The sequence below is a fragment of the Charadrius vociferus genome, unplaced genomic scaffold (genome assembly GCF_000708025.1).
Source record: "Charadrius vociferus isolate BGI_N301 unplaced genomic scaffold, ASM70802v2 scaffold317, whole genome shotgun sequence".
In the NCBI taxonomy this organism is placed as follows: domain Eukaryota; kingdom Metazoa; phylum Chordata; class Aves; order Charadriiformes; family Charadriidae; genus Charadrius; species Charadrius vociferus.
Window position 1 is genome coordinate 149,164 of NW_009649193.1, and position 13,704 is coordinate 162,867.

General features: G+C 42.5%; 1 protein-coding gene across 1 annotated transcript in view; it reads right to left on the reverse strand.

The window, feature by feature from the left end:
- Positions 1-402: 402 nt before the first annotated feature.
- Positions 403-13,704, reverse strand: part of PKHD1 (polycystic kidney and hepatic disease 1 (autosomal recessive)) — a 272,152-nt gene continuing 258,850 nt past the window's right edge. The window contains exons 61-64 of the mRNA XM_009888974.1: positions 12,111-12,218; positions 7,965-8,120; positions 6,641-6,775; positions 403-755 (exon numbers count right to left, since the gene is read on the reverse strand). Of these exons, the coding sequence (XP_009887276.1) occupies positions 403-755; positions 6,641-6,775; positions 7,965-8,120; positions 12,111-12,218 (752 nt within the window). The remainder of the gene's footprint in view (positions 756-6,640; positions 6,776-7,964; positions 8,121-12,110; positions 12,219-13,704) is intronic.

The window sequence follows — 13,704 nt, forward strand, 5'->3', positions numbered from 1 at the left end:
CCAGAAATCCAATATGCACTGTTGACTTGTCAGGCTAATCCCTGAATGCCTTTGAATGTAATCTCAAAGCTGACCCAGCTAGCCAGCTAGCGCTCCCCTAAACAACCCTTGGAGAGAGTTTTAGAGGTGTCAGAAGGACTATTCCCAACAGGTACTTTGGATGCACCCACCCTGTTTGAGAAGCTAAGAAAGGTCAACATCATAGACATGGGCACAGTCTCCCCATTGGCTGCAGATCCAGTCAACAGGTTCCTTTGTACACATGCACCATGGCAGTCTGGTTCCCCATGTTAATATATATATGTTTTTATCTGACCACAGAGACAAAGACTCAACTTTGCACTCACTGTAAGCCAGGCAAAGCTTGTTTTGTCAGTGGTCCACCATCTCACATCCCTTCTCTTACACCTCTGCTGCTATCACGGCAACATGTTCTCCAAGGTCATTCTGAGGTTTGGGTATCCTTTCAGTCTTCTCTCTTTCCTTGCTGTAACCAGCTGAAGGCTGGAGGTCATCCTTCTGGCTGGAGCACCCCGAGGCAGTTGGCTGCTGAAGTTCCAGAGAGTCATCAGGAAATGTTGCTCTACATAGCTGTTGGTGACTGTCACTTTTCCTAGCTGAAGAAAAGGGGTCTCTGTCCCCTGTCTTATACTGGACAGTGTTCATCTTTCTCACTGATTTGGCTTCATAGGGCTGCAGGTTCAGCTCCTCAGGTTGTCCTGTGGCATGTCCCATTGCTCCAGTTCCTTCCGTATCTGTGAAAGTGAAACTTGTTTGTGCTTTACAATAATTGTACCTTCATTTTCCTTACCTTTCTATGCCTTTACTGTGTGTTAAAGACATTAATGAAAAAGCAGTTATTGTTGGAGAAATGATTGTAAAGGGCCACAAATTTTAGTTTGATGGCAATAAGTTGTTAAAACCACACAACCATAAGCTGTTTCTACAAACAAATAAAAAGCAACCAAAATAGCTGGTTTGTTCTTATTGATGCACTGACAGCTCCTAGAGCATCTTCCAAGGGTCAACAAATATTTCAGTAAATGCTTAATAATAAAATATATAGAACACAGATAATTAATCAGCTATGTATTGCTGAGACTGATAATAATTTTAACACTGCACACCTATAAAATACATCAACCCTCTATGAATCAAGATGTCATGTAAGGTAGAACTTCTCATTTCCAGCATTTGAATGCTACTCAAGGCAGAGCCTTGAGTGCTACTCAGTCCTACTCAAGGCACAGCCTTGAGTGACCTGCAATGCTGTTTAAAAAAAATGATGTTTAAAAAACCGAACTATATATCATACATTTTTCATGGGAAAACTAAAAATGTTTACATCTTAATAAACCAAACAGTTATGAACCACAGAGGGAGAACCTCTTGTAGTGTTACAGCGGATGGCTTCTGAGTTGACAGGGTGTGATATCACTTCAGTGTAAGATTGGCAGTCTGCTTCATTTGGATGCTAAAAACATTTGTAAAATTCTTGCAGTCCTCTCCCTTCCCCCTGAAAATGAAATAAAACCAGTCCAGACCCAAACCTTTTATACTTGTTCCAAATCCAGAACTAGTCCTAGTCCACATATGTCATGCATTAGTGGACAATGTGTTCTTTTGTAGTCCATTCATCAGCATATGTTATAGGTCCTTATCACAAATGACCCCAGAAAATGTACCGTTATCATTCCTTAATTTTCAGGTTTGTCCTTGAAGTTTAACCCTTAGCAGCCTGCAACATTCATTCCTGTGGTTTTTTGGACCTTTTGCTCAGATCCAGTCTCTTCTTCGTTTCTTTAGTTCATTAATTGGAACTCTATTTGCTGGACTAATTTTCCCCTATCTTCATTTATTTTCTACAATTTCCCTACTTCTTCATGCTTATACTCACTTTTCCTGTATAGAGGTGCTGCTTTTTTTTCAACCTGTACATTCATAGCTTTCAATTTCAGGATTGTACCTCTTGGAAATCCACTGCAAAGTTGTCAGTAAATTTTCAGTAGTCACGTTTCTGTGTTTTCCTTCTTAAGATTGCTTTAACATTAGGCAGTGGGCTGTTTTGAAGCACAAATTACATATATCACTAGGTTCAACTAAGGGAGAAAATTAGAAGGGCCAAAGCCCAACCAGAACTTAATCTGGCTGCTGCTGTAAAAGACAATAAAAACTGTTTCTATAAATACATTATCAACAAAAGGAGGGCTAAGGAGACTCTCCATCTTTTATTGGACATGGGGGGAAGCAGTGACCAAAGATGAGGAAAAGGCTGAGGTACTTAATGTCTTCTTTGCCTCAGACTTTAATAGTAAGACCAGTTGTTTCCTCAGCACCCAGTCCCCTGAGCTGGAAGACAGGGAAGGGGAGCAGAATGAACCCCCATAATCCAAGAGAAAATGGTTAGTGACCTTCTATACCACTTAGACACACACAAGTCTATGGTGCTTGATGGGATCCACCCAAGGGTACGGAGGGAGCTGGCAGAAGTGCTCACCAAGACACTGTCCATCATTTCACCATTTACAGGTTGCCCAAAGAAATTGTGGAAGCTCCATCCCTGGAGGTGTTCAAGGCCAGGTTGGAAGGGGCTTTGAGCAACCTGGTCTAGTGAGAGGTGTCCTTGCCAATGGCAGCGGGTTGGAACTAGATGATCTTCATGATCCCTTCTAACCTAAACCATTCTATGATTCTATGATTCTCAGCAGTCCTGGCTAACCAGGGAGGTCCTGGTTGACTGGAAGTTAGCAAATGTGATGCCCATCTACAAGAAGGGCCGGAAGGAGGTTCTAGGGAGCTACAGCCCTGTCAGTCTGACCTTGGTACCAGGGAAGGTTGTGGAAGAGATCATCCTGAGTGCCATCATGTGGCACATGCAGGACAACCAGGTGATCAGGTGAAGTCAGCATGGGTTCATGAAAGATAGGTCCTGCTTGACTAACCTGAACTCCTTCTGTGACAAGGTGACCCACTTAGTGGAGGAGGGAAAGGCGGTGGATGTTGTCTGCCTAGACGTTAGTAAAGCCTTTGACACAGTTTCCCACAGCATTGTCCTGAAGAAACTGGCTGCTCATGGCTTGGATCAGCATACTCTTCACTGGGTGAAAAACTGGCTGAATGGACGGGCTCCAGGACTTGTGGTGAATGGAGTTAAATCCAGTTGGGGCTGGTCACAAGTGGTGTTCCCCAGGGTTCAGTGTTGGGGCCTGTTGTCTTTAATATCAATGGTCTGTCCTCACCTCGAGTACTGTGGTCCATTTTGGGCCCCTCACTACAAGAAAGACATTGAGATGCTGGAGCGTGTCCAGAGAAGGGCAACGGAGCTGGTGAGGAGTCTGGAGAACGAGTCTTATGAGGAGCGGCTGAGGGAACTGGGGTGGTTCAGCCTGGAGAAAAGGAGGTGGAGGGGAGACCTTATCTCTCTCTACAGCTACCTGAAAGGAGGTTGGAGAGATGCAGGGGTCAGTCTCTTCTCCCAGGTAACAGGCAACAGGATGAGAGGAAACAACCTCAAGTTGCACCAGGGGAGGTTTAGATTGAATAGTAGGAAAAATTTCTTCACAGAAAGGGTTGTCAAGCACTGGAACAGGCTGGCCAGGGAAGTGGTTGAGTTTCCATCCCTGGAGGTATTTAAAATATGGATAGAAATGGTACTGAGGGACATGGTTTAGTGGTGGTTTTGGCAATACTAGGTTAATGGTTGGACATGATGATCTTAAAGGTCTTTTCCAACCTAAACAATTCTATGATTCTATCATTCTATAAACAAGATGATCATGTAATGATCCCCTATAGCAAAGCTTCATGTTCTTTCTTCATATGTATTGATGATTTCTTCATCTTCAAAGGCGCCATTTTCAACTGTGAAAATAGGTCTTTTCAAATGAGTTTGAATTAATGGAGGAGGCTAGAAGTTTTCTGGATGTGAGCAGTTTCAAGGATGAAATACTGTCTTGAGATTTATGTGACATAGTAATCTAAAATATCCCATTTTTTTTAAATTAAGTACAAACTATTCAATATCAATAAAGCATACAATTAACTGAATTAAGTACCAGCTAACAGACAGAGTTTAGGTAGTAATTACATATAGGAAATAATTCTCAGAGGTGGGGATGTGTGGCAGTACCAGACACTGCCACTGAAATGGATGATATTCAGTCTTTCCACTGGTGGTATGGAATTAAAAATAAAACTGAATCTGATGAAATTTTGTAAGTGGTGGGAAAAATGGCAAACTGGTAGAAAGGAAGAAGGAGGAGCTGATCTGAGCAACATAGGAGCAAGGGATGCAGATCACAACTGCAGAGTGGCAGAACCTCTTCAGAAATACAACAGTGATTTCTGGGTGATGGTGGCTAAGCAGTCCAGGATAAGGATCAATAAGGTATAATACCTGAAAGGGCTGGAAATTGAAGCTAGGAAATGTGAGCTGTTATAGGATACAACTTTTCAATGGTGAGGGTGATAAACCACTGAAATAAACTGCAAAAAGAAACAATATGTTACTCCACCTCCAGATGCTTCTCTGTTAACTATGTGTTAGTCAATCAAAAGTTATTTAATTCAAGAGAGAGATAATTATGTGAAACTGAGGAGATTTTTTTTCTTGTGGCAAGGTCAGACGAGGTAATATCTTAATCCCTTCTCCCCTGCAGTACCATATAGCTATGCATAACAGCTTTCTTCCTCATCACCATCCTCAGCTACTTGTTCTGGGACAACAACCAGGCCCATACCTCCACTGGACTTTGCATTGTATAAGCACCTACAGAGAAAAACTCTTTGCAAGACTTACTGTGGTGATTAATAATAAAGGCTCTGAATGCTTAATTGTATTAGAAAGGTGGGATTTCTTATGGGGGGAACAGCTATAAAGCAGAAACTAAACAAAAAGACTGCAGCTTTGATTTCTTCTCTCTCTCTCTCTCTCCAAAACCAACAGAACTTTAAATAACGGGAAATCAAACATTAGACACTTCCAAGTCATATGTATTAAATTCACTTAAGATATTGTTATCCTTGTTTAGATTTGAACATATCGGGGAATCTTTTTGTCTTGCAACTATTCCTAAAAGACTTTAAGTGGCTGGATTGCCTTTTTCTGACAAAAAAATCTTTCCATGAATTATTTACACGACGGCTCCAATCAACGCTATACCTGTCAGCCTCCCCAGCCAAAATGAAAGTTCACTATGTAAAGGTGCCAAGGGAGAATGGCAGCCTCCCACTGCGAGTTTATAGACAGAACTAAGTCAGCACGCATTATGTGTCAGAGCCGACATCAGACAGAATCAGATCCTTTGATCTCAGACCTCCACAGGAAGCTTAGATCTCAGACAAATTAGATAAAAAATGAATTTATAGCAGATATGTATCCTAAGGCACACAGCTGAACGCTGTGTTTTGGAGGAGTACAGCAAATATCAAAACACATAAACTGCAGAATTTCCTCTCTCCTTGTCTCTCTCCCTCTGCTTTTGTGATAGATGTTAATTAAAAGGAGATAAAACTCCGGCTCACCTCTTCCTGCCTCTTATGTAATCCACAGGCTTTGGGAAGGAGGTGGGAAAAGAAATTCCCAAACCAGAGTAAATGGGTGGTTCAGTGGGGTTACCCGAATGCCCTCAGATCTGCGTTGTTGGCAGGTGAGACACAAAAAAAAGCCCCAGCCCCAACTACTGTAAGAACATTTCACACTTGCAGTGAGGGAAGCCAGTGCTTTATGCTGCCAGCCACATGCCCCTGAGGCTGTCTGCTTTTCCGTGACCTCGGAAGAAGTCGTGTTTGATCAGCAGATGATGAAAAGACAAGTCTCGAGGAGGTGTGAGGAAGAAGGGTGTTTGTGGCAGAGGCCCTGAGGAGTAAAGGGGGACACATGAGGGGGAGTGGGTGGGAATGGAGCTGCTTTGGGGTTCTGGCTTGGACTCAGTGCTCAGAAAGTGCGACATGAAGGTCCAGTGACCGGTGGAGGCAACGGAGATTGTGCAAATGAGCCCTGAGCGGTTTTTCCTACCTCCAGCGTACCTCACTGTCCTCCACAGCCTGCAAACTTGCCCAGAGCTTTTTGAGCACTGTGCAGTTATTGCCCCAGCACTTGGAGACCCAGGCAGGGAGAAGCCCTGTTGCTCCAGGCATGCTGGGGACACTGTGGGAATGTTGGCCCCTGCCCTACTCCAAACACACTAGCTGAATTTATGGACTCAATGAGCACAAGGGGCATTATGCTTCTGCCTTCAGTGGAGCTAGGTTTTCAAACAATATATATATAAAAGAAAATAAAAAGGAGATAAAAAGGGGATAATAAGATGTGGCTGCCCCATCCCTGGAGGTGTTCAAGGCCAGGTTGGATGGGGCTTTGAGCAACCTGGGCTGGTGGGAGGTGTCCCTGCCCAGGGCAGGGGGGTTGGAACCGGATGGTCTTTAAGGTCCCTTCCGAGCCAAACCATTCTATGATTCTATGATTCTGTGAAAATGACAAATAAAAAAATACCAGGGAGGAGGAGAAGGTAACAAAGTGATAGACCTGAGAAGAACTGTGTCATTGATCTTATACAAACACACATTTTTTTAAGAGACCTAAACTGACTTTTGATGTCCATCTGCTTATAAATTTGAATCATTGGCACTGCAGTCTCACCTCCTGCTACAGGCACACCACTTTTATTTTCTCCTTGATTGTAGCAAGGCTGGATGTGAGCTGCATGAGGCAGTGCTTGTTTACGGGGTGCTTTGGTACTGGCTTTTGGTACATCAGCTTGTTCAGTCCTCATTCCTGTAAGAAACATACAGTTGCATCACTCTCAATCAATCGTCAGCTCAGCAGCAATTATCAATTCAAGCAACAATATATTGCTGGTGAATTAAAAGATAATCTAGAAGTGTTCTTTCTGCCCGAAAGCAGAGAGAAGTGCTTTATATTCATACCATGTTGTGTTTTACTGTAGGAGATCCCACCCGTTCTCTTCAGTAAAATCTTTCCTTGTGTTGTCTCTATGTTTGGTAATACCAGTAATTCAGACCTTATTGCAGCTAGTGCTCATGGTGCAGTTTAGGAGAAAGACCCTTTAGCCCAGATTTGCAAAGTTACTTGAAAGCAAAAGTTTGGAGAAACTAGTGAGAAAGTCTCGAAACTGGTGGGAGACTTCTTATTAACTGGGATGTGCATTTACTCCTCCACTGCTGTACATTTGGCTAAGTCCCAACTTGAGTTAGCACATCTGAAAGGCCAATCTATTGGTGACTTTCAACATATCCAGAAGTTTAAGGTGGTGGTTTGGCAATCAAGCAACCAGCAGTTACAGTCACGTCCTTTTATCTTCAGTTCTTCTCTTACATAAATAACTTTATGCCTCCTGCAGTGGGAAATTGTCCTTGAGGCAGCTATATTTATTTTAAGGCCAATGCTAAAAAGAAATCAACCTCAAGGTAAATCAGTAAAGGTGTGGATCTGCCTGGGGGAGAGCTCCAGAGAGGTTGTAGCCCTCCCATGACCACTTTGACTCATACGATGCTGACAGTGTGATACAGGACACAGGCTTTGCCGCTGTCTCTGTGGAAGTCACGCTGCAGCTGTGCCTGGTCATTGGACAACACTAAGGCTTTGCATAACCTCACCACAGCAATATTTTGCTATGTTGTCCTTTATCAGGGAAACACAGTGGCTGAACGGACCACTGAAATCATAGCAAATATTTCCATCTTTTCTCAATTCTTTGCGCTATAGAAATCTGATTTTCATCATGTTTCACATACAGTTAAAACTTTTTCCAGCCAGGATTCAGGCACATGTTACAGGCACAAAGCCGCATAACCCTGAACTATCAACTATACTGCTAATTGCTGAACTTCTCAGAGATTTTTCTGAGTGCCACTGTCTGAATCCTGCTGTGGCCACTCTGGAGATTTGTTAAATGAAATAGGGAGTCTGCAAGTATAAATTTTAGTGGGAATTTCCAACTTACTTTTGCTTTTGCTCTTCTTGAACCAGCAGAATGTAAGAGTGAGGATGAATGCAGATGCTGCTGAACCCAGTATGACAACAAGGATCATGCTGGCCTTCACTCCCGTGGGGACGGGAAAGATGGTAAATGGCTGAGACAGCACAGTAAACTTAGCCCCTGAGAATTTAAAGCAGTCAGAGTTTGTTACAAAAGTAAGAACACTGGTTTCACAGCTAAAACACCAGGTTATAGCCTTTCAACAGTGATGCTGTTGTTAGAAAAAAACACATGCAGGAACACCCCATAAGTCCATCTGGCTCCAGATCCAACATTAGCCAAAAATGTTTATTTAGGACTGAGCACCAGGACAAACCAAATACATAACAATACTCCTTCAATATAAGTTTCAAGCTTTCAGTGCTTCCTGTAGCAGAGGCAGCATCTTTGTATTTAATATTTCTTCCATGAATTTGTCTGGCTGACTACCAAACCCGGAAAATACAGCCACAAATTTTCTGTTTCTGAGGCCATACAGATCAAGCCCAGACAGAAAACATGCACGTTCTGCCTAGCAAGACAGAGAAACTGGTTGGGACAAGGAAGGCGCTAAATCATACACAGTTTTTATAGTCTATACCTGATTCATATCAGTGTAAGTTACGGGGAACCTATAAACATTGACTAACGTTAAGCTTAAGTCCATGATGCAGAAAACTCCCTGTGTACTTGTTGATATTTTCCACCATGTCAATAATGAGCATTATAAATAAAAGATATCAGTGTCCTTGCTGTTAGCATAGTAAATATTTAGTCTCTTGACGCACACAAGCTTTGGGTAATGCTTTTCACCCAGAGATACTAAAGTTTTCTGTAAATGAAGTCAGAACCAAGTCAGCCACTACCTGTAGTTTCTATGGTCAGGTGTTCATTTGGTCTCAGCATCTGAGCTTCAAGGACTGGAAGATACCTAATACTGCTTTTTGAAAAATCAGAAATATAGAGTGGTTATGGTTCCCCGAATCACTTCCAAAACGCATTTTGAAGGGAGATGTGCCTGGGAAGGACAGGAGTTTAACAAAACTGGCCCTGGCATTCTCTACAGACCAATTTGAAGGATGTGAATTAGCACATCAACTCATTACCTGTCTCACTACCTGAGTCATTATCAGTCCTAACCCCACAATTCTAATCATTTTGACAGGTAGATATTTCTTTTACTTGTTTGAGTTCTACTTTTAATAAAAATCTAAAAGCTTTTTTTTTTCATCAATTCATTAAAAAAAAGTCAGGAACATTGTCAAGTGGAGGCTTGGAGACTAGGGTAAGTAGCTGTAAGTACTTTTATCTGAAACTAATTAGATTTGTGTCAATATTGTCCACCTGAACAATGCAGAGCCTCATCAGAACAATGTGGGAAGCATGTTCCAATTGGGAAAAATTTGCCTGCAGGTACAAACACATATGAACTTCAGCTGAGAGGAGAGAAGTAATCTCACAGATATCAAGGACTCTACACAGACAGGTGCTTAAAGGTGCTTCACACTACTCTAATAGTTTGTGAGCAGTCCGCTATTGGCTTAAACGGAAAGTAGATGGATCAAGCCCGTTGGGATCCGTATCAGTTAAGTGAATATTACTGTAAAACAAGGAGCAAGACTATGCAGCAGTGCTATGAATAGTCTACTCTCCCCAGGAGCTATCACTACAGCACTTGGGATTATTGCACTCAACATCAGCTGCATCTTCTGAGCTGTCTCCAAATTGCGAACTATGCCAGGGTCCAGACAGAAACCTGGTCATGAAAATGTATCCCAAATATTGTCAAATATTTGATTATTTCATTTTTGTTTGTTTATCTCAACTAATAAGCAAATATCTTCAGTAAGAGTCTGACAGTACAAAAGCCTTTGCTCTGTCTCCAGCATGGATCCCAAATATAAACAAGCAAAGGGGAATGCTTGTTTGGTGTGTATTTTTGCATATTAAAGGTGATTTACACAGGTGATACCTACACAGATGCATCAGCCGTCCGCATTGCCAGATGTAAACATCTCTTTGCAGCACTCTTAGTGGCTAAAAGTATCATAAAAGGGATCTGCATTTGACTTTTGTTCAGAGGAGAGAAGATTTTGACTCCCCTGAAGTAACTTTTAAAACACATTTCATTAAGCTGTACTTCCCTGTGAGGTGCTGACTCTCCATCTGCTCCACTGAAGGGAAGACAACGGGAGCTGTGGGTGTTCAGCAGCATACGGCCTCAAAATAGACATATGTCCCCCCTTTACAGCCCCACCTCCAAGTACTCCCTGCACCGCAGTTCTCCCTTTGCAAAGCCATGGGCAACACTCGATGTTGATTAGCCACTTGTGACTAGGAGGAGCAAAGGTTTCTCCTTAAAAAAAATTTCTAGACCTTCATTTAATCCCAGAATAGGAAGGTATTTCTTGGGTTATATATCCTATCCCATGTTATTGCGTGTATCGTGCTATACAGTATCATCTATAAATATATTGACCTCCATCCAAAAGCAGTTTGATCTCCTGCTCTCGCTATTCCTATCTATTAAGATAAGCTGTTTGGAAAAATACAGTCTAAATGTTAGCAGCCTTCTAATTTTTCATCTGAGATTTTTTTCAATAGCCACTTCCACTTCACCACTTCACCTGTGTGATGTGTTTGCCCTCTCTCTTTTTTCTAGCTGAAACAAACCACACTTTCTTGGAGTTTTCTCATTAAAAAATGCTCAGTCCTCCCTCTCTGTATCTACTCCATTTTGAGATGATTTCTGAACATGCATAAACAAAATTATGTTCGGCACTTCAAAGCAGTGCTCATCAGGGCTTTATGCAACACCACACACATCGCCTTACCTCTCCTGGAAATATTTCTATCTGACCTTCCTGAGCTTCTAGGAAATGGCCTCAAGTTACCCCAGGGGACGTTTAGATTGGACATTAGGAAAAATTTCTTCACATAAAGGGTTGTCAAACATTGGAAGAGGCTGCCCAGGGAAGTGGTGGAGTTGCCATCCCTGACGGTATTTAAAAGACGGGTAGACATGGTCCTGAGGGACAGGGTTTAGTGGTGGTTTTGGCAGTGTTAGGTTGTTGGCTGAACTTGATGATCCTGAAGGTCCCTTCAAACCTAAATGATTAGATGATTCTATGATTCTTTCCACCTGATGGGTCTCCAGTTACATATATATATATGGAGAGATATATATCTATCTCTATCTTGATATATATCCATATATATATATATAACCATATATGCATGTAATACCAGAATAGAGACTTTACACATGATCTTACAACATCTATATCTGAATATATCTTTGGACTGCATGCCAGACAGCATGTTCCTGCTTCTCCATTGACGTGCCCAAGCAGCCATTCTGAGACAAGAAACCAGCACTTTGACCCCGATATACCTTCAGGGCCAGATACATACATAAATTCAGGCCCCTGAACAGTTGGACAGGTGCTTCTTCTGCACAGATGCCCTGAGGCTCTTCCAAGCCAGAATTCACGTGGTGCCTTGTCCCCAAGGTGCCCACATCCCTTTCAGCTGGTGTTTCTCAAGAGGCATAAGCACACCTGCTGCTTCACCATTACTGGGCTGCTCAGAGATGCCCCTACAGAGCCGAGTCCTGCAGGCATGCTCTGAATGGGCATAACCTGTTGCACCCATAAAGATGACCGGCTGCAGATAAATGGTCAGTAAAAGGCACTACGAAAATAACTGGGAGCACAGATGGAAAAATTCTGAATACAAACAGGAAAAAAAAAGATGGAATAAGAGGACTCAGTTTATAGGAAAAAGCTCGCTGTGGTAGATTAGCTGACCTTGAGTACCTGATTCCTCCATGGGATACATAGCTAGGCAATCCAGGGAGAAAGACGCACCTTTCTCCGGCAATACTTCTCTGTAATAACTCATTTTGATTTTGGAGATCATGCATGAATAGCACAGGAGTGAGCATTACCCAGCTCTCTTGCTGCCTGGGTAATGCCAACTTTGACGTGTAACAGCAGTCAGGTTATTTAGAGGTTTGTCATTGCTCCTCTTGTTCAAACAAAGCTTAATTCCCATTTTATAAATCCTGACCACCTGTAGAGTTTTGAATTCATTTACCAAATCAAAAAACATGCAGAAAATGGATCTTACCTGGAGGTGATGTGACAGTGAACACAAGTTTCCAGTTTGTTCCTGAGCTGGAGACGGCCAGACTGGAAAAGCTTGCACATCCATCTATGACCTGCACTTGGGTGAGCCCTGCAGGGTAATAAAAAATTGCATTGCAATTAACAGCATCTGTATAAGTACCACTTAAGTCCCTCAGACAGCCCTTGTGACTTTAAGGGTACTTCAGAAAGCCTAAAGTCAGCGTCCTTCCTAGTTGTAAAATATTTGTCTAACCCCAGAAGTTTCACATAGGGTCAGATCTTCAGAAATACTGGGACACCAAATTCCTGATTGACTGGAGGACCTTAGCTTCGGAATCTTGGTTCCTTGAGCTCATTGTGAAATGGCATTTACCGTACATATCCATGTCGTGGGGGTGTAACATGAACTCAGATGTTAAGGAGATCAAGCAAAGGTAACGGGGCTATACAGATGCATTAGAAAGTTCCAGATACTCATTTTTTAGATTTAACTCCTGTCTTGTGTGACAAATCTGTTACCAAGGTTAGGAGAGTATTAGTGACAGACTGAGTATTTTCTGTCCTAAAGGGTTAGTCTCAAAGAGCCAACCTCTGCAGCTAAGGGAAAAGAGCTGACTGTTTTGATTCTTTTCTGATTTGTAGGTGTTTCACCTCATCATTTGGGCATATTCATAGAATCGTAGAATGGTTTAGGTTGGAAGGAACCTTAAAGATCATCTCATTCCAACCCCCCCACCATGGGCAGAGACACGTCCCACCAGACCAGGTTTCTCAAAGCCCCATCCAACCTGGCCTTGAACACCTCCAGGGATGGGGCATACACAGCTTCTCTGAGTATCCTGTTATATTACTTCATGTCTTACTGTTAAATCATTTTGAACTTTCCTTCAACCCTCTCAGATGCTTTGAAAGGAATTTGGCCATGAAAAATGTCTGTGGTGACTGCCTTGAGATCGTACAGGAGAGACTTTCAGCTGGGAAGCTGGTAGGGGAGAGCTCCATGTGGAGCATTAAAACAAAACCTGGGGGAGCCTGTTTCTCCATCACTTTCCTTCTTGTTCTAAGTTATCAGGGAATGCATTCTGACCCAACATTTACACCTGCCATGGTTGTTAGTTTTGTAGGCTCTTGTTAAAAGTTATAATTTACTTTGCAACTTGATCTCCATTTTATTGTGTGTATCTTTGAGCACCAGCCAAGCCCTGGCCTTTGAGCGATGCTGACCAGGTCTGGGCTCCATTCAGCCTCTGGGAGTGGAAGGGGTAAAATCCTACAGACTGACAAATTTCAAAATGTTGGTTCAGGTGGGGGTGAGAAGGCAGAACTTCCTTAGGATGCTGGACTTGCTCCAGTGATCACAAACGCAGACTTTCGCCTGCTCAAAGACAACATGTAATAACTATTTGCTTTATGAAGCAGGTGGTTTAACATTTTATTGCCATTAAGCAGCACAGGTGAAGGTACATAAAGTCCGAATGTGAGGAGGGCATTTATACTCTGCCATCTCCTTGTCCACGGTATTGAACAAGAAGTGGTGAATTAGCAAACACCTTTGTGAGACGTCTTGCGATCACAAATGCATAGGAGTGTTCAGC